A 21,006-nucleotide genomic window follows, 5' to 3' on the forward strand; every position below is an offset into this window, starting at 1 on the left:
GTTTTAAATGTTCACATCTGAGAAAGATGTGGATACCTCCTTTACCATTAGTGGAGAGAAGCAGGCACTTCTAGGACTCAATTGGTATCATCCTAACCAAGTAGATATTAGATGATAAAGCTCAGCAATGGGCACCCCCATTTCAGGTGCTTACATTTTGATAAGTATTTGCTGACTTATATCCCACAGAGAAGGAAGTAGGTATTGGTAAAAATAGGAGGTACTACACAAATACAGTTACTGGAAGAGAGCACCGCATGATCATCTTCCTGGTGTTATGCACATCCTGAATCTTAACAGAAGCACTGCTGTTTTTTTGTCATGGCACCAACATCAAAAAAAAAAAAAAAAAAAGCAAATGTAATATGAAAAATGTACTCACATCATGCATGTCATCATCACTTAAGGCCACCTGAGTAGACTTCACCCAGTGAAGCATAAAGGCATCCCAAATTTCAAAAAAAGCAGCAAGGTTGACCACAACTGCATGAGGGAGGGAGTGGTAACTTCCTGGATCTGGATTTTGGGGAAGAAAGGGAAAAACTGAATATTCCAACCATGCATAATGGCAATGACAGATTTGTTTCTGGCCAGGGGCTGGGGCCAAACTGAAAACATTGAAGACTCAAAGTAATAAAATATTCCTTCACTATTTGCACAATTCTCTATATACTTAATCTAAAAAAAGGGAAACACAGGTCAACTCCTTCTGTCCACATAATAATTTCATCACTAAGTTTTATTTTTCTCCCTTTGTCTTAAAATTAAACATCTTATTATATAATAAAACAATATAAATAGAACAAAAGGATTTCTGAAGAATTTTGCCATTTCTAACAACTAATGACAGAATGCAATTTTACATTCTCTCTACTATCTTCAAGTTTGGATAATCACAGAAAAATGAGATGCACAGATGATCTAGTACAGGCAGGATATATATGCATATATGCATATATTTGCTATATGCATATATGGATGGATAGCATAAGGTATACTTAATTTAGGAATAATTTACATATCATTTTTGTCTTAATTTGACTGCTTTATATTCACACAATCTTCACATTTTCAGGACACCTTATGTCCAAAGTAGCAAATTTCACAACAGCGCAATTTAACCATATTTATATTTGATGATAACACTAAAACAAAAACAAAATAAACAAACAAAACACCAAAAACATCAAGCAACAACAAAAAACAGTGAGCATCAACTCCACCTTTATGGAAATCCAGAGACATTCTTAAGGCACTTGTTCTTGGCTCCTTGAGGGTAATTAAGTTCTTCTCAGTGTAGCTCCTTTTTTCTCGGTCAAGAAATAATACTGCTCTAAATTAAAAACAAGAAAACTCATTTAAAAACGATCAGTTAGCTTAAAACCTCTGCCTTATTAGAATGGTGAATTATGAAGTGAATGTGACACTCCATTTATTATAAAATAAGAGTCAAGTGCAGCCCAATTAACTGCCTGACTAGTCTGCAGTAGTTAGGAATCTGCTTTTGTGAGAACTTCAGCGATCACAAAAAAGGGAAAAGGAGTGGGCTACTACGCAGATGCATCACAACTGTTTGTGGGATATGCGAGCATGTACTGCAGTTTAATTTCAGAATTCACATGCCAGTACTTTTTCCTTTTCTTGGAAAAAGCAGTCAAATCCCTTTTCCAAATCAAGACAACTATTTGAAGTTTCATGTGTGTTCCCCCTCTTTTATGCTTTATCTGACAGTTCAGGTTAGTTTTGGAAGTACTCCAGCTTATGTGAAATCCAGGAGCATTGTTTCCTGTTTTACTAGTAAAGTGAGAGTTTGTAGTTGTTATCTACAGAAAGCAGAAGCAAAAACATAATTTGTGTAAAACCTCTGCCTGATATTTGAGATCAGATCTAACAAACTGTAAAATGAATTAGGCAGAAACCACAACTTAAGCACCACTGATTACAGTCAGAGGGCAGCCTTCACAAGCTGGTTTTGGAACTTGCCGGTTTGCTGCAGACTTCAAGAGGATGAGAAGCTGATCTGTGTGCTCCATTTCCGTGTCAAAGTTCATGGAATTTCTAATTATATCCAAAAACTGCATATTCCATCTTGGATCCAGAGGCATCACATGCTCATCTAAGAAGGCAAAATATGATCAGACAGGACAGCAGTAGAGACATTCAGTGAAAGACCTTCTCAGTTCTCCCTGCTACCTATGCAAGAACATTAGAGAAAGAAAGAAGGAGGGAAGAGTCCTGAGCTCCCTCTCTCCAGATTTGCAAACACACAAGCACTAAGTTGTCTGTAGGCCATGTAAAACACCAGGGTGAAAGCAAATTTATGAGTCATCAGAATACTCAAAAAGAGAGCCTGGAAACATCCTGTTCCTCCATAGTCAGGACAAGAGATCTAGCACTGTCCAGAAATGGTCCAATGTCACCATATTTAGCTTTCATGCCCCTAACACACCAGAAAAGGAAATGATGGCCTGAGCTCCCTGTAAAACACAGGGGAAAAATTAAATGCCTCAGCAGAGATTCCAGACTAGTTATGTGCATTTCTCAGGAAGAGTTGCAGTGTGTTCAGAGAACACAAAACACTAAGGTCTTGCCTCAAGTTCTGCAGAAGTACCTGTCATGCTTGGCTGTAGTAACTTGATCATGTTACTGATTCCAGCTGAGAGGGGACTGGCATAGAAACTGTCAAGGGCTACAGCACCCGCTTCCAACTGAACACGCACTGGGCCTGTGGGGGAGGTAGAAGGAAGGGGAAAAGAGTGTAGGTATAAGAGTATTTAGTACAAACAAATAAAATTAACACAAACTGAGCTAGCACAAGCAGTCTTAAGTTCATCTGTGCATGTACCCTGGACAACTTCTGGTTGCTTTTATATTAGCTCCGAGAAACCTTGAAAGTGGCCAAAATATCATGGCTAAAAAGAAAAATCCAGTAAAGAGTTAAACTGCTGATATTTTGCATATGCTAACTATTAGGAACCCTGCTTGCAAAAATCCATTAGGGTTTACACCCTCAACTCTTAGTATGAGTTTTTTTTTTTTTTTTTAGCTGTACAGAAACATCTGCGTGGATGTTTAACATGATTAATGTAACTGAACAATGAGGACCATATCTCGCCTTGAATGTTCAGACAACACAGCTTCTGTAAACTTCAGCTCTTCAATACCTTGTTTTTCTAACTATTCATAGTTTAGAATTAAATAAATGTAAGACATTCTTTTGTTTTTACTACTGCTACCAAAAAAGAAAGTGATGAGAATTGCATATTTTCCTACATAAGCCAACAGGTAACTGTAAATATAACTACAGTTCAGAAGCAGTACCAGTTATATGTGTGCTCAATTAAAGAAAGCAAAATTTTATCTCAAAGTCTTCTCTTCACCCTATTCTGCGCAACCTGTCTTTAGCTCAGGACCTATGAAAATACAATAAATCACCCTGAAGGCAAAAGAGAAAGTTAAATAATTACCCACCAAGAACTTGTGGCAGATTCTTTGCTAAGTGGTTAAGCCATTTAACTCTCAGTGTCCAGTCCTGATTGGTTGCCTTTTCTATGAACGATTTAGCTGCAGCTTGGAGGACTTCCATGTCATCCACCCAGTCAGCGGCGATCTCAACGGCGTTGAACTGCAGACTCTCAGGATTAGTGGAGTGCATAATTTTCTGAAGATCCTGCATGGTCAATGGCAGCGTCCTGAAACACAAAGAGAACTGAGGATCAGCAAATAAGGACTCTGCCAGCTGCAGAAAATAATCCATTCTGCAAGTCAAGTTACTCACCATGCAACTATTTCTAGGCAAGATCACAATCCAAAAACTCTTAGCTTGAAAGCTAACTTCTAACTTTAAATCAGTCTGAGGTGCCTACTACGTCAGAAATGACATGATATTTCACCTAGAAATTTTAGTTCAATCTCTGCACTAGAAAAAGGCATAAAATAGGTTACAAAAGACAAAAGCATCACTGAAAATGTTTTTTTTTTTTTCTTCAGTTTTACAGTTTCAGCATTAAATCTTAATACCAGTTTCTATAGCTTGTTCAGTCACTGGACAAGTAAACCACACTACTTGCCCACAGTAGCTCACTAGACAAAGCACGTAAGAAGTGAGATTTTGTACCAGTGTAGGGAAAACAACTGTAATATTGGGCAAGAAGCAAACAAGAAAATCGACAAAAAAGGAGCTCTTACAGTTAGCCCCTTCACATGAAGCTTCTATCAGGAAAGTTTGTTTGAAAATGAAAGTTTGTTCTGTATTTGAAAGTATCTGGCCTCAAATACATCATGAATAAATATTTTAAAACACTGCAGTTAGTTTTTTGCCTTTTGTTCTCATAGGAAGAACAATTCATTTTCTCATAAGAACTAGTCCTACCTGGACTTGGAAGGAAAAAGCACAAAGGTTCATGAATATAGAACCAGAACCAAAGACTCACTTTTATTTCCAAAGGAAACGGAATTAGGAAAACTCTGGGGCTCCTGTCAGCTTGTAAAGCCAGTGTTTACATTCAGATTTTCTGCTAAGTTCCTAGCCCTAAGTCAGGTCAAAATCAATCAGGTATATTTAATAATTTTAAGACTGAACAGATGTGAAGAATTTTGGACTGACAAGTAACACAGCAGAGAATTAAACCTCTATTTCCAGCGGTGAGTGGAAAGGTACAAGCAGCTTCAAATTCAGACTGCAACTACCACAGCCTGCTTACAATATTGGCTCACAATTATGGCTCGACTATTGGCTTTGCAGGGAGTAATAACACAGTACCACTATTTCACACACTAGCTATCCCTTGTTTCTTACTTATTTATTAGACAAAAAAAAAGCTTTTCTCTTGCATACCTGCAGCTTTTAATGGTCATTCTGTTCAGACAGTGCATTAGGACCTGCCCGTCACTCCGGACTGTTGAAAGCAGAGAGTCTTCTGCTGCAAAGAGACCCGTAGGTAGAGAGTCTGGCCACAACCCCATCGCCAGCAGGGAGTCGCCCCAAGTTTCGTGCGAAGTTAGAGATGAAACGTGCTTCGTAACTACATCCAGTACAAGCTACAACAGACAAGCGAATGGCAATTGAGGACTCCATGTGAACATGGGTTCTAGTACAGTAGCTCAGGAAGTTCTTCAATTACACACACATATTACATTGTTATAAAGCAAGGAATATACAAGCACTATATAACCTACACCACCAAGCACCAAAACAGTTCAACCATAGGTGAAATGGCAATAATCTGGGACATAACAACAATCATATAATAATCAAATACAACAATATAACATATAATAGTTGAATAACAATCATATTGCTGCATCTAGATGACAATTTTTAGGGTTATGGTTTCATTTAAATTAATATTCCTAAGTCTCAGCTGAAGCTTAAACTTCTTAAAAAATTAGTTCACTTTAGACTTTACCTGGGACATGCTTTGGCTTTCTTACACTGCAAAAGGTGACCACTGGCTACAGCAGAGGGTACAAACTGTATTTATCCCCTGGGAAAGATCTCAATATGCCCATTTCAGACTGATAGTTTTCATGCAACTCACTCATCTGACCTCTGTCCACTAGGCTCAGAAAATATAATAAGAAATCAGAGAAAATTACTGAAATTCATCATTCTTTACCATTCAATATTGAAAAAGGACCTCTGAAGCAGCAGCTGCCTGTAAGTGCATGTTACATGCAGTACTGCTGCTGCTTCCACTACAGCCAAGAAAATCACAGAATCTAAGAAATGTATATAAAGATATAAAATAATAATCTCGCTGACACTTAGACCCACCTCTTCATTTCCTGACAGATGCCAAAGACAGCATTCAAAATGTCAACATCTCTCCAAGAGCATTATCTTAACTAACCCCTTGCCCAGGCATTTAAGAAACAGGATCTCAAACACTAACTCTCTGAATTGGTACTTTCTGCGTATTTAGAATACGTAAAAAGACCTTCCAAATTCAGAACCTTTACCTTCTGATTAATTTGTAATTGTTGTGAGCGGCCATAAACTTCCCAACAGGCTCTGTAAAACGACTTCACTAATCCAAGGCCTCTTTGTAGCTGCTGCACAATTAACGCAGCAGCATGAAGCAAAGGTGACAAAGATGACACAGAACCTGAAAGAGATGCAGTATTTAGGTTGATATGAATATTTAGTAAACATCACCACTTTTACTCTCTGAAGACAAACATCACTTTTGCAGCTCTGGAATATCTGAATAGAATGAAACATACTGGCTCTTTAGATTTAAATAGGTGCTTCAAGGTTAATAAGAAAATCTAACAAGATTTTAAAACAGCTCGTGACTGCCTGAAAACATCAGAACATCATAAAGCAGCAGAGATGAATGAAATTCATGTCTTTAGTCTCCCAGGTCTTCTTTAAGTGTAAAATTGTTCAACAACAAAACAAAAACACACCCCTGTACATTGAGCCAAGACCTGGCCTTGTGCAAGCTTTACACCTGGCTGATTTTCACTGGGTTTTTGGGTCTATTTCATGAAAGAAGATAAAACTTCATTATACTTGGATGACTTTATAGCTGCACATAACAATAGGATAATAACGCTTTAATATTAAAAGATTAATGCAAATATATGTAATGCACCCAAACTGTTGTTACCACAGTACTGAGCAAGCTTTTCTTACCTGGTATCGCCTCCCTAGTTTCAGAATGCACCGCCAGGAGCGCGGCACAGACGCTGTCTCCCACCAGCCCCACACCATGCAGCAGCAGCTTCACATCCACATTGTCCAGTATATTCCCATCCGTCTCCCCAGGAATGTAAATTTCAATCCCCCGATTCCGCATGGCTCTGGATATTTCCCCATGAATAGGATCCATGGAAAGGAAAAGCCTGTCAAATATTCATAAGACATTACTTAGATCTTTAAACTATCATCTGGAGCCACCAAATCTGTCCTTCCAGGAATGCTATAGAAAATAAACCCATCTTCATAAAAAACATTAAAAGCATAAAAGTTAAACCTACACTTCTGAGTCCCTTTTTTATAGCGAAGGCCTCTAGAAGTCTTAGCAACAGCTTCAGATAAATCTATACTTAAATCAAATCTATTTGTTAATAAAATCTATGTGTTAAATAAAACACAAAGCATCCAACATTTAAGTACTAAATACTACTCAGGAGTTACTCTAAAAAAAAAAACAAGGAAAACAAATTGAGACATAATGCATTGAAAACAGGTTCTGAAAAGCAGGAAGTTTGTCTCTAATTCAGAAGAACCAGAGCACATCAACTCCTACATTTATTGCATAAACACAAAAAAAAAAAGTGGCAGCAATTATGTAGAATACTTTGCATGTTCTTCTCATCTCCCACAGAGACTACATCAAGTCTGAGATAATACAGATCATTAAAGTCAGACTGCAGAACATCACTTTTAATTTGTCTCACTGCACAAATGAAATTTGGAAGTGGGATGGAAAAAGCAGGAATAAAACATCTGTGTGTTCACATGCTGCCTTTCATCACCAGAATATCTGAGTATCTCAGCAAGTTTACAGTATATATCCTCTACTCCACTGCAGTGAGATACTGAAGTACTGAAAGCCTAGATTATAAATGAAGATTCAAGACAGAATGACACTGTTACAAGTTTTCTGGACTGGAATGTGTGCTGGAATGGGCACATAAAGCCAAGGCTCTTAGGCACTAAACCAAATGCCATCTACTTCCTTACCAGATAGCACTACTTCAGTGCACAGGAAACCAAACAGCATTTTAAATACCAAAAGCCTGGCTCACTGCTGACATTATTTTTCTAAACATGACAGATATTCAGTGTGTATTTGCACACATACAAATATAAAATATCTATCTCTCTAATAAATGGCAGGAAAGCAAAGCACCTGAAATTTGGATGAGGAGCTATTGTAGGAGTTGTGCCATCTATCACACCTCTCTCACTCATGGTAAGAACACCTCCTGGTTCAAGTAAAGCATTCAAGCGGTCCAGCACAGAAGGACTATATTGGGGGGAAAAAAAAATACCAAAGTTACCACTTGTATGAAATCAAAATGGTACCAACCATAAGCAAAACGTGAAAAAGCTAATTAAACCATATAACAAAATGAAACTATGGTCTACTAAACTGTTTTAAGAAGAAAGATACTATTTAAGGTAGAGAAAGTATGCATTGTTATCAAATGAAGAATGTCCAGTTTTAAACTGTTCATGAAAAGGCCAAATAAATCTTTTAAACTCCCTAATTTATTTAGTAAAAAAAGGTCACTTTAATCTCTTACTTGCAGAAGTTAACGTTGTCCATCAAAAGCCAGTCTCCAGACTGCAGGGCTTGAACTAACATCCCATCCACCCACTCAAAAGTGCCATGGCTGTTACGGTCTGTAGTCTGGACCTGCTGCAGTTTGAAACGTCGAAACTCTTCTACCAGGCGAGCAAATTCTGATAGAGAGCATAACTCACATCAAGATTAACATAACTGAGGTAACTTCATGTGTGTGTGCGCAAACTATTTTACTAATAGTTTCTGTTTTGGAGAGGGATCAAAATAGCAGAGGTTACTCTGTAACTCTAACTCTGGATTTTGTCTGTGGGCAACTTCTTGCATAGTGACCCGGGGGTTTTGCCAATACACAGAAGCATGAACTAGACAGACATTTCTCTCCATTCCTTCCTCCAATTATATAAAGGCTGTGGGATATTAATATTGTATTTATCACGACATGTAATGTACATTAGCCTGCTGAAATTTGTAAAGCTGATCTCTTTAATCTTTCAGAGACCAAATGTAAGAGAAAAATATCTAAACTCCCTTTCTTAGGAATACCAAATAGGAAGTGGACTGCTTCATATGTTTGGCAGTTCTGTACAGTGTGGACTATTGATCACCATCAAGTATAACTGCTCAAAAAATAAAACTGAAGAAACATCATTAATGTAACTTCTTCAGAAGCTCAGCTGTCTTACACAAGCATCATGAGGTACCAATACTGGTTAAAAACAAACAAACAAACAAAAAAACAGCCTACAAAATAGAAACAGAAAATTTCACTGCAGATTCATAGCCATTTCTTATTTTCTTCAGAGCAACATATAGCCCTATTTCAAATACCCACGATACATACCTGCCTTTGAGTAAGAATTTATTTTGTTGTTTAGTCGCTGGATAAGTACAAGTATTCCCTCCAGTTTGCTCACTAGTTCAGCTGTAACTGAACTGAGCTTGGGTTTGTAGTTCAGGATGAAATTGCTCCAAGCACGCAGCACAAGTTCCGCATCATCGGCGCAAATTTCTGCCAGGAGCAGGCTGTCCCTCACCAGCGTGCTCACAGAATTCTCCACCTTTTCCAACAGGCACTGCCACGGTCTAGTGATATCAACCTGCAAACATGCCATTAGGGGGTCAGCTCATCCAGAAGACCATCTTGCCTATGGTTCCATTTGATTAAAAGCTAAGATCACAGTGGACTGGTCACTGCTCAGTAGGAACAAGAAATACTCCCTTATTACCTAAACTGTATTTACCTGTTCAAATCCTCCCAGCAGTTCAGTGGTATCCATCGCACTGTTCATCGCCATGATTTTAAGTCGATGGCCGGTCAGATGTGCCAGCAGCTCCACGAGACTGGTCTTGCCAACAGCTGCAGGGCCCACTAGGATTACCATCCAGCTCATGTGCACACATTTCATTATGGCCTCAAGGGACTGCAGTGAGTGATGCAGGAGTGAGAGATTTCTGCCTGGACGAGGGATGTAGTTGCCACGAGAAAGAACTGAATAGCCAACCTAGAAGGGATGAACCCACAACAGGTAAGTACGCTGAGAGAGAGGAAAATGGAGCTCAGATGTAAAAGCAGAAGTCACCTCCCTTCTCTCTCTCCCCACCGAAAACACCAGCTCAACAGCTTACCTGAACATTATATGGAGTGATGTGAAACATTCTGGTTCCTATATATACGTCAGCCTCCTGGCCAAAAATGTCTCTAAAGGTAGATACAACCTAAAATAGTTGAAAGGGCAAAAGGAATTTATCAGTCCAAGCTATCCATTGTTCTAAAGCCTTACTTCTAACATTTGATCAGAAAAGGTGTGTGTGTATACACATACGCAGGCGCACACACACCCATATATATATATATATATATATATATATGGGTGTGTGTGTATATATTTATTCTCATGTGTGTCAATTTTTTTCCTCTCTAAGAGCTAACATCTATGAGTGAGTATCAGGGTACCTTCAAATTTACATTTGGATTTCTATAGAAATTTCCTGACTGCTTAAAGAGCAAGGAATGAGAACCCACAGCTCACCTTTTCTTTGTCATCCTTGGTTCTCATTCTTTCTCCATACACCAAAAACACATGCTGGCCTGGATCATAGCATCCTGGTGACTGGTCAACAAGCATAAGCTGGCACCAGCGGAAAAGATCACGCAAGTTGAACTCCCAGGGTCCTCCTTTCTGTCCCCACTTTTTTTCAACCATTACCTCTCTGTCAATCTGGGAAAAAAATAACAATTCAAGAAACATCTTACTCCATCCCCATACTGGCCTTCAAACATATTAAAATTCCAACTAAACCTCTGCCTTTGGCACTGCCAGCAAGACACAGAAGACACTAGAAAGAGGAGGGTATATTAGCTCCTTACACCTTCTGAAAAGCTAGAGTTCGATTCTGTTTGCCTCACCTACTCTCTGTTGAAATTTTTTTTATATTTACACAATTTTGGCTCTGAGCATCCCTGAATCCTTTGCCATAGACAGATCTTGCTAGAAAAGACTTTCCTTTTACTACTGTCTGTGTTCTGGAAGTACATTCTGCAACCTTAAAAACTTCTAACTCTGAAAAGGCCAGATGCAGCTTTCACTTGGCTCCATTATTCTAACAGCTTCTCACAGTAAACAGCAAATAAGAAATCAAGACCAGAAACAAAAATACACATTTCAGTTCTTGTTAAAATAGAGTTCCTTTTGTTAGTGCTTGAAGAATAATTTGTATTTATTGAAAAACATTTTCTCAATTCATTTCTCCAGGGTTTCAAAATTTCCATAGAAATAAGTTTTAAAGAAACAAAACTCCTCCCCTCAACTTTTATGAAAAATAAGTATTTTTTTAATTGTCATCTTTTATGAAAAATAATGTCCCTCCAGAGTAATTCTGAGGGTGATTATAGCAATAAATGCCTTCAGATGGCATTTAATGATGCTCTCTTTTTCTGCATATATGTCCATTTGTCTTTTCCATCCACATGTTTCTCAAAGTCACAGGAAATAACACACTAGGTTTTAATCATATTGCATTATGCCTACTTCTATGCAAAAGAAGTGAAAGCATGTTTACCTTGTTATTGAAAGCAACCATTTTAGCAATAATATTTTTATCAATAGCAGGAAACAGAGTATTCCCAATAAATTCCATATCTGCAGCTGACAGTGGATCAACATACACCTATAGAATCAAGGAAACAGCGTGTTTTGATAAGTCAGAAAACCACAAAACAGGATGATGATGTAGCTTCAACCAAACAAGCAAGCTTGCCTGGGTAAATCTGTTAAGAAAGGACTTGGGCAGACCCTTTCTTCCACCTCCTTGTCTGTATGGATTCTGGCATCCAAAAATCTTTGTCTTCTTGTGCTGTACATGAAAACTCATCCCCAGTTCAGGAACGTAAATCTCTGCTCTGTGGTCAAAGCACGCATTTAGTCCTTCTAATACAGACTGAGAAGCCAGATTTAACTGGGAAAAGAAAGAAGATAGCATGTTGTGGTTCATTAATATACTTTTCTCATCATTTCTAGTTTATTAAGCTGGGATATATAAAAGGTAAAATTCAATTTCCTTGCTGTCCCACTGTTGTTATATGTTATTACCTTCACTAGATGGTTCTTTTACTGGAGCAGCAAAGCTATGACTAAGATTTTCCCTTGTTTGTGCTTACTATTTCTAGTGTGCTCTTACCAAGATAACAAAACACTTCTTCACTGTAAAACCTGCAGCCTCAACATGTTTCTTCTTGACTTATTTTCATACATTTGTGACATTCAGCCAAAATGATTTTTTTGTTTGTTTGTTTTAAGGCAGACTGGGTTACTCAAATATCATGGTTGCCTAAAGTGATATTTTTCGGAACAAGGAAAAGGGTGTACCAACAGGTAAAGAATTTAAGATTTTGTACTCATCAGTAATTAACACACGTGCTGCCATAAGGAAATGATTTCTCTATCTGTATGTGGTTGAAAGCATTTACTACTTTGGTACACCAAAAAACCTCTGGTGAAAGTGTAGTTTAAACTAGAACTCTTAGTGACCTTGATGAAACCCTTACCCAAAACCAGCTCCAGCAAAATTACTTTTATTTCAGTGAAATGATATCCACAAGAATATATCCCAAAACTTATGTTGATTCCCTTCCCAGAAAACTTTCCGTATAAATCACAGATTGGTTTACTGCGGTAACTGGGATCCACATCTTGTTTTGTTTTCCAAAGTCCGAGATTTAGTGCAACCTAATCTTTTGCACTCCCTATATAACGCAGGAATGGACAAAGGGACTTCCAGAAGAAGGTTCGCCTCCCTATAAATTGAAGGATTGACTTCAACCGGGCACCTAGAACCAGATAACTAAAGTTGAGCAAAATTAAGTTCTGCCACAAGTTCTTGAGAGTATTTATTTTACATGCTAATTTGGCACTTTTGCTTTCAAAACATTCCATTTTACCTGTGCTGAAATTTTGAATTTACCTCATCTAATACAATCCAGTGTCCAGCCTTTAATGCTGCTAGTAGAGGTCCATCACGCCATGCAAATTCTCCTCCCTTCCCACCTTCAACAGGCAAATCTGTCCCAAACAAGTCTGTGACATCCTTTGGAAGCAGGGAATAAATAAATAAATAAATAATACTTCTGTGTAAAAATATGTGAAAATTAATGAACAACCTTTGTTAACTTCACATTTTCATAACCTCATATTTTCCTCCTCTCTTTTGAATACAGTTAAAATGTAAATATTAAAAAGAAGCAAACCAAAACAAAGCAGTAGTTTCATGATGCTAAAAGCTTTTTCACAATAGCAACTCCAGTAATGAGCTACTGTGTACAGCAACAAAGAACCAAATAAAACAACACATCCCCCAAAACCTAGGAAGCCTTAAAGTTGCTTTCAAGTAACTTTGCAAAAGCCAAGGAAACAGAGTAGAAAATCATGCATGTCTTCACTTGAAAATACCCTAAAAATCTGGAAATTGGCACTCCTCTCTCACAAAAACTTGCTGCTCTGTTTCTCCTTCCCACTTAGCTTTATTTTGAGACCAAGGAGGAAGCAACTGGCATCTCAGACACAGTGCCAAAGATTTTTTTTTTCTTTATCAAACAAACAAAAATTGTGCTTTTATGTTAGGGGGAAAAAAAAAAAAAAAACCTTAAAAAAAAAAAAAGCCCTGTCTTCTCTCCCTCAAACATGAAATGACAAGGATAATATTTTGTTCTACCGTTTGCTCAGACAGGTTGATTCGAACGAGACAGTTTCCCGAGGCCTTTGCCAGGGCAGCAACTAGACTGGTCTTGCCCACGCCTGGCGACCCCTCCAACAGAACAGGCCTGGAAAGCTGCAGGGCTCTTAGCAGCCGCTGGGCGTTCACCGCGGTGGTCCCTGCGTTTAGAGCGTAGTCTGTAACGCTGCTCCTCTGCGGAACAGGGCCTGGAAGAAGGGAAAAGCAAACCGGACACAATTCAACCAAAAATGTAATAGCGGGGCTGCTAACAAGACCCTTCTGAAAGGGGTTATCCAGTCTGTACCTGCCGAGCTCACTACAACAGCACCACAGTGATGGAGATCAAGCTATACCCTGTTTTAGAGATCAGGTACGTACTCTCTATTTGAAAGACATTTGTGGCTCGGTCAATCTGCACTCATGACTAAATTTGCAAAAAGCATATGATTATGCAACAGATTCTAGTGTAAAATTTAAACTACATGTAAAGCGTTCATAAGCCAGACTAGAGATCTGTCACTGGAAAACCACAATTCTCTTCAAATACATGGGGTTACAAAACCCAAAGTGGCTTCTGGAAATCTGGCCTTCAAGGATACAATTCAGACATGTTACACAACAACATATTGACCTTCTTTTTGTGATCTAATTTCCCAAAGGGAAACTAAGCAATTCATGAAAAGCTTAACCTTGTGCAGCTTTGTGTGTAGCTAAAAGCAATCCATGACGACAAAACTGTTCAAAAAATGATGATGAATGAAGCAGCAGGAACATGCTCTGTATACTTCTCTGATACAGAAAATTAATTACATGAATTAGAACTAGAATCAAGGATGACTTTGAAATAGATGAATTAGAAAGTTCACAGTCTAACTCCTTTCACTTTTTGGTTCCTTCAATATATTTTAAAGGCGGAAAGCAATATTTGGATAGCTCCAATTGCAATAAAAAATTGTCAGAGATAAAGAGACTACAAAAACCACTGGGAACCTTTGAGAGACTACAGCAAGGCAGGGTATTAGACTCTGTTGTATTTAGCACTGCATCCATGATTCCTGCTTGCCATGCTTCAGCAAGAGCTGAAATGAGCTCTAACTTTTAACTAAATTTAACAGATATTCTGACCATGTAAAGTGAGAGAAAACTACAGCTCAAAATTGAAGAACCTTAATTTCACCAAAAGTCTCCTAAGATTAGGCTACTAGTCAGTCATCTGCAGTCATCAAAATAAACAAATAACACATATGTTTGTAAGAAACTAGCTTTCTTAATAAAGGTAACATGAATTGCAATGAACACCCCACCTAGGAGCTCTAGGCTCTAGAGCAAATTATAAATTAGTCTCTAATAGTTTAGACATTTTACCTAGATCTAGCGAATAACAGAATTATTACAAATTAAAAACAGAAAATAAGTATCCACCCATTCCCCCACACAGTCTCCTACCTCTAGGAATAAAAAATGGGTGGATTCCCATGAAGTTGTCCATCCACACAAATTCTCTCTCATTTGTTCTGTCATAAATCTTTAGCTGGTTCTTCTGATAGTCAGTTAGCTCAAGGAACTGGCCCATTTTCTCACACAAGAATGTCAGGCATTTTTCACGAGCTGATAAAGCAGTATCAGCAGAGGAGGATGTTGTACCTGTAATTAAGGAAGTTAAGTGTGCTTCCTAACCATAGCTAGACATGTTCATTCTGTGACTAAAAACCAGAACTGTTTCCACAAACAGCAATTTTGTGCAGTATTCTGTTCCAGGCTGATATTTACACAGGGATCTATCACACTGACTCCTGTTCCTGGCTCCCAAGAATTCTATCCTTGCACTTCTTACTCACTTTTCTCCTCTTCCCAAGCCTCCTACTGGTCAGCAGAGCCAGTGGCCAGACACGCTAAGATACATTCCTAGCTTTGCACATGTTAGCATACACACATGCTGACTTCAGGTGTGCAGAAAGGACAGTATGTGATCATGTAATTAAGTACCATATCTTAATATATCAGCTCAGAAGACTGGACTGAAAACCACAATCTTTCTTAATTTGTGTGTTCAGCCTTATAATATTATTACAACGTGAAATTTACTTAAGTTTGCTGCATTATTCGAACTCTTGCTACCAAAGCAGAAAAACAAAAGCATGTAAATTACAAGTTGCTGTTAAGTGGAAGGAAAAAAATCTCCCATAAGCCTTTCACACTGCTCCAAAGTATCTGTCTGTATTCCGTGTAAATTTTCAATGTATGTTCTATGCATATAAAAGAAACACAAATATATACCTCTCTTTTTCGTCTGTCAAATGAGCACTGAATATGTACCTGATCCTATTCCATCAATGTATACCAAACACGCAGCATGGATAAAAGACATGACTGGAGAAACGTGAAGACGACTGCGCTGCATGGCAGAACGTGACTCCTCATTCTCTGCCATGACGTTCATGAAGTGAACCCATGACAGGACATCTCGCACGCTGAGGATACACTGGCGGCCAAACTCTTGGTTAGCGAGCCATTCTATGAAGTCCATCATGAGCTCCGCAATGTCTGCCCCTGAAAACATAAACAAATAAAATTCAAAATTAATGAATTAAAAAATGAATTTTATCAGTCATATCTAATACACTGTTGTAGAATAAGCATCATTGTAATGGATGGAGAAGAAAAAAAATACAATGGCTAAATTAATATATTCTTCAGAGAAGCATCATCCCTCAAAACTATTAGTATAAAACTGACACTGAATAGGAGAAATTCTAGCTTCCAAGTGACAGTGAAGTTTTCCATGCAGGAACAGGAAGGGAAAAAGAGAAATACTTTCCCATCACAAAGCACATTGTCACCTGAGCCACAACTTGTTTACACATATCTCTGCCTCTAATTTTCCTTTCCACACAAATAAAAACTCCCTTTAGCTAAGCAAGATACAAGCTGAAGCAGCACATAAAGAAGCAGTAGTGCCTGAACGGGGGTGGATGGATACTCTATAGCCTGACAGGATAACTGAAGAGTGAGGAAGGAGGTCTGTACCTTTATTGGAATTGTAGAACCTTTTAAATTCAAACATCAAGACTGAGTCAAGTGATTAATACTAACAACAAAGCTGCTGCCACAACAGAAATTAGCGGTGGAACTAAGACTGGGCATTAAAGAGCTGAGGAAAATTTGACTACCTGGCTGGGGGTATGAATCCTGCCTTGGTCTTACTGCTGGCTAGTTATATAATATAAACTAATAAGGCAAGAGCAGAGGACAAATGTATGTTGTATTTGTCCTTAGAGTTCAAATATTAAGGAAAATTTAACAGTCAATTGTTTTTCTCCTTAGGGTGTTCACAATTCAAAGAGAGAAATACCCACCTTGATGTCTTATTCCACCCAGAGACAATCCTGGATGAAGATTGTGTTTTACAATCTGTATTAAATCACCACGACCATTGCTCTGTGGGCACCATATCTCTGTAAATCTGTTACGCAGTGCAGGAGAAAGCTGTGGACAAAACGAACAACATAGCAATTCATTTCAAACATTACTTAACCTTTCAGTTAACCTTGCATATTGCTCACATACATTGTGGTTACAAAGCAAACAAACCAGACCTTTCCTCCCAATTTTGACAGTTTATAATGAAATTTTTAAGGAAAATGCAGATTAAGATTTCCACAAGTAGTATCAAGAGAAGAAACAGCTGAACAAAAGAATATGGGAAAAAACTAAGCTGGTTTGCAAGCACCAGAGCCTCATTTCATTCTAGGATATCACCTATCAAATAACGGCTACGTAACCTGCCTTGTCCCTTTGCTTTCAAGCGGAAGCTATTGCACAGAAATTTGCCTTCAGTTACGTCCCCTTTCTGTAACTCCTTTTACTCTGGCTGAATTAGTGAAGCAAAATCAGCACAAATGCAATGCCAAAATACATCTCCCTAAAACACAGGTCTCTACAGTGAGTTTTGTGTAATAAAAAACATTTTTAAATGAATGCCCATGATCTTGCAGACTAAAAAAGGCTTATACCTCTCATCAGTCCAAGCCCAAGCATCCCTTAAAGGTTTTTTTTTTCCACTTGTCTTTTAAAAAACTTGAAGCAGAACTTTAGAAACTGAGTTTTCAGTTTAGAAAAGGATGTCATGCTTATATTCACCAAGAATGACAAGATGACTTCTGGCTGTCACTTTCTGAACAGTATTATGGAGAATGAACTGCTAAGGCAACTTCATACTACTCCATCCAGACTCAGATGCTAGAGCTGGAGTTTCCTCCTTTACGAGCCATATTTCCTATACCTGAAGTGTTCTGCATCTCAAGTCTACGTAAGGTGTCCAGAGGCATGATTTTTTCTGATATTCTGCTGAGTATTAACTTAAAATTAGGACAATGACAGCACAGTGAAAGGATGGAAAATAGACACACACTAACCCTCCTCTAAGACTATGAGGCAGACTTCTGTTAGGAAGCAGTGGATGCCAGAACTGATATGATACATTTTAGTACTGCACCTCTACTCACTAAATGTGTAAAAACAGCAGAGATGTGAACTGTTTTTCACCAGGGGCTTTGGTATTTACCTCTTTTTTCCCAAAATCCCCGCCTGGGTTCATGGTTGCTAAGATGCGAAATTTCTTTCCTGCAACCAGTATTTCTACTTCATTATCCTCATCCTCTTGACCACCTTTTTCAGCAAGTACCAAAGTTTTTTCAGCTTCAAGAACACTAAGGAGAAGGATTAAGAAAAAACACACATAAATTATGTATTTAAATTTCATTTCATGCTTCAAAAGGCCACTTACAAAATGGAAAAAAAGAAAAAAGGCATGAATTGCTCTTGAACAAGTTTCGCTGCCCCAGAATTTGTATTATTTCTTAAAAAGAATAGTGAATTCTGCTCATCCTTCCTAAATGAGACCGATTCCAGTTTTGTTCAGAAGAAAATTCAAGTCAACTTTGTCATTAAGGCTCAGTTCAAACATCTGCCAAGCAAACCTTAACTAGTTGGGGCACACATTTCAGCTCTCTTTTTAGAAAAGTAATGGGAAAGGTTATGTTCATAGCAGCTTGCAACAGGAATCTGCACAACAAATCAGTCCTCAGGCTGACACTGTACATCTGAGGAGCATCCTATTAAGTATTTTTATTAGCTTTGCATTAGTTTTATTTTTATTACTTCATCATACACTAGAGATGTGTAAAAGTTTAACCTGTTACCAGTTTAAAAAGACACTGTTTAATATCACTAGAAAAACAATGAAGTCGATGGAGCTTCATGAAAGAATAATAGCTACAATGGCATAATCAAACAAGCAAAAAACAAAACAAAACAAAAACAAAAACCCCACCAGCTTGGAACAGAGAGTTTTAATATTATGGGAAAAATGGTTTCAATAGTTCATCAATATAATGGGCAATGGAAAAGACTCATGAGGCATAAAACCAAATATTGAAGTGTAATGTTTAGTTTAAAAAAAATAAAAAAATAAATAAAAAAGTAATTAGATTCTGTTTCTGGTATCTGACAAGGCATTTCTTTTTCCAAGATTTCACGGGGTGAAAAAATCAGTACTGAAGATGGTGAATTGTATATTCTACTTGAGGCTTTTATTTTTCATTTTGATACCCTGTAAACTGTTTTTATATACTGTTTAAATTTAAAAAAAAAGTCATGTTATTAATTTATTTATTCAACTGCTAATACCCCTGACTAAAGGGAATCCTCTCATCTTCTCATTGATGTGTATCAACACATCGAGCAAATATACACAGATCTACTTTTCAAAGTATTGTTTTGTTTTTCCAAGTATGTTAAAGGCATCAAGATTTAGACAAAATGAGGCAATTTCATTTTGCTTTACCTTACTATCTTTCACCACATATAATTGTTATTAGAATTTTGAAACCTAAAAATTGTCAAAGAATTATTGTGACTACAACTAGCACCTCGCGCAAAACAAGACATTTGTTTTGGCACTAAAGCTGAACCATGAATGAGCCCAGAGTTTAGTCATTTTTTCTTTTAGCAAGAACGACAGGAAGAGCAGGTCACCAGAGCAGAAAGCAAACATACCTAAAAAAAGCTAACTTTACCCCACTAATGTTTTATGATGAATAACCTCAAAGTTGACACTGAACACACTTACGACATACCTGTTAAGTCTCTCTAGAACAGAGTCATCAGCTAAAGAAATCTCATCAAGGAGAAAAAAACCCTCCTGCTTCATTGCTAAAACAAGGGGTCCATCACACCATTCGAAGAGTCTAGAAACATCAGATTCCTCCTATAAAAGGATAAAAGAAAGTGAAAAGGTATTAGAGTAATTGCTGCTTTTTCATCCTTTGGTCATACTATCAAGTACTTCTGATGAGACAAACCTGGTCTTTTGACCGTTGTCTCACTGGTCGCAGGCCTCCCAAAAAATCTGAAGTCTCCATGTGCAAGTGGCAGTTTACTGAGTACAATTTCTGATTTGCTAATGCTGCAAAGATTTGACAAATGGTAGTTTTACCACACCTGGAAAGTGAATAAATTGAAAGAGAAAGAATAACAAAAAACAGTGAAAAAATACCACCATTCACTTTGGATAGGATTCACACTTTAAAGATCTACAAGGCAAGGGCTTTAGCATGCAAATTTATTTCAAGGAAAGGGAGCAGAAGGAAATATATGAAAAAGGAAGCCACTTTTGGCTTAACAAGTGTTGCTAACTTGCACAAGATGCCTTTAATTACATTAAATCCAAATCTGCATTGATTGATGTTTGAAGGTTCAAAAGCAAACTTATTTCAGCATGCCTGCACAGCTGCTGAACTAATCAAACTTTTTGTTAAGCTGGAGATATGGCACATCTGAATCATGCCCACATCTGATGGAATAAACTGCCAAGTAACTAGAGATCTCCCTTAATTTTACTTTTCCCTTGTGGTTCCACCCCCACCTACCATTAAACCTTTCTCTCTCGCTATTTGTTTGTGACAGAGAGATATAATTCCTTCTCCACGGTTACAAGCCGTGAAAAACAGCAACTACAAGTCTGCCATGAGAGGCCTACAAGATCCTAAATCAGAGAAGCCCTGAAGCCCACTCAATCAGTGTGTGCCTGGCCAAAGGATTGCTACACAACTGTAACGAGCTGAACCATAAAGAGCAAGCTTACCCTGTGTCTCCCACCAGGAGGACTGGTTCACCGAACTCCAAGGCTCTTCCCACCAGAACGGCAAGCCTCCTCATCCCCTGGGTCCAGACAATGTGGTTAAAATCTCTGTCCATCACCGACATCTGCGTGGAAGACTTGGCTGCACAACATAAAGCAACTTGTCAGCTTCAGCACTATCTAGAGAGCTACCAACACGGTCCTTTCAGGAAACTCACCCAGCAGCTTTCTGACGCTTTCCTCTGAGAAGAGCGTCTGGGGATGAAGTTTTTTCTTGAAGTGTTTTTCAAGAACACTCTGAATAACATCAACCTCCTCCTGTTTCCTGACTCTGCCTGCCAGAAGCATAAAACCTATCATACAGAAGAGAAAAATCAGTTAAAAAGAAATCAG

The 21,006-nt window shown here is 38.1% G+C and overlaps 1 protein-coding gene across 1 annotated transcript in view; it reads right to left on the minus strand.

Annotated features, from left to right (window-relative positions):
* MDN1 (midasin AAA ATPase 1) overlaps positions 1–21,006 on the minus strand; it is an 87,962-nt gene that overhangs the window by 42,842 nt on the left and 24,114 nt on the right. Inside the window, exons 27-52 of the mRNA XM_088519776.1 lie at positions 20,832–20,966; positions 20,617–20,755; positions 19,835–19,973; positions 19,610–19,740; positions 18,037–18,181; positions 16,829–16,958; positions 15,789–16,022; positions 14,919–15,116; positions 13,470–13,678; positions 12,723–12,845; positions 11,520–11,717; positions 11,322–11,429; positions 10,292–10,480; positions 9,888–9,977; positions 9,503–9,763; positions 9,103–9,358; positions 8,260–8,419; positions 7,863–7,979; positions 6,641–6,849; positions 5,962–6,107; positions 4,838–5,040; positions 3,472–3,692; positions 2,612–2,725; positions 1,984–2,116; positions 1,224–1,333; positions 383–516 (exon numbers count right to left, since the gene is read on the minus strand). Coding sequence (XP_088375902.1) covers positions 383–516; positions 1,224–1,333; positions 1,984–2,116; positions 2,612–2,725; positions 3,472–3,692; positions 4,838–5,040; positions 5,962–6,107; positions 6,641–6,849; positions 7,863–7,979; positions 8,260–8,419; positions 9,103–9,358; positions 9,503–9,763; positions 9,888–9,977; positions 10,292–10,480; positions 11,322–11,429; positions 11,520–11,717; positions 12,723–12,845; positions 13,470–13,678; positions 14,919–15,116; positions 15,789–16,022; positions 16,829–16,958; positions 18,037–18,181; positions 19,610–19,740; positions 19,835–19,973; positions 20,617–20,755; positions 20,832–20,966 — 4,232 coding nt within the window. The remainder of the gene's footprint in view (positions 1–382; positions 517–1,223; positions 1,334–1,983; positions 2,117–2,611; positions 2,726–3,471; positions 3,693–4,837; positions 5,041–5,961; positions 6,108–6,640; positions 6,850–7,862; positions 7,980–8,259; positions 8,420–9,102; positions 9,359–9,502; positions 9,764–9,887; positions 9,978–10,291; positions 10,481–11,321; positions 11,430–11,519; positions 11,718–12,722; positions 12,846–13,469; positions 13,679–14,918; positions 15,117–15,788; positions 16,023–16,828; positions 16,959–18,036; positions 18,182–19,609; positions 19,741–19,834; positions 19,974–20,616; positions 20,756–20,831; positions 20,967–21,006) is intronic.

Source organism: Tinamus guttatus, unplaced genomic scaffold, assembly GCF_059628265.1.
Source record: "Tinamus guttatus ecotype Peru unplaced genomic scaffold, ASM5962826v1 Tinamus_guttatus_pri_ptg000070l, whole genome shotgun sequence".
Classification (NCBI taxonomy): Eukaryota; Metazoa; Chordata; class Aves; order Tinamiformes; family Tinamidae; genus Tinamus; species Tinamus guttatus.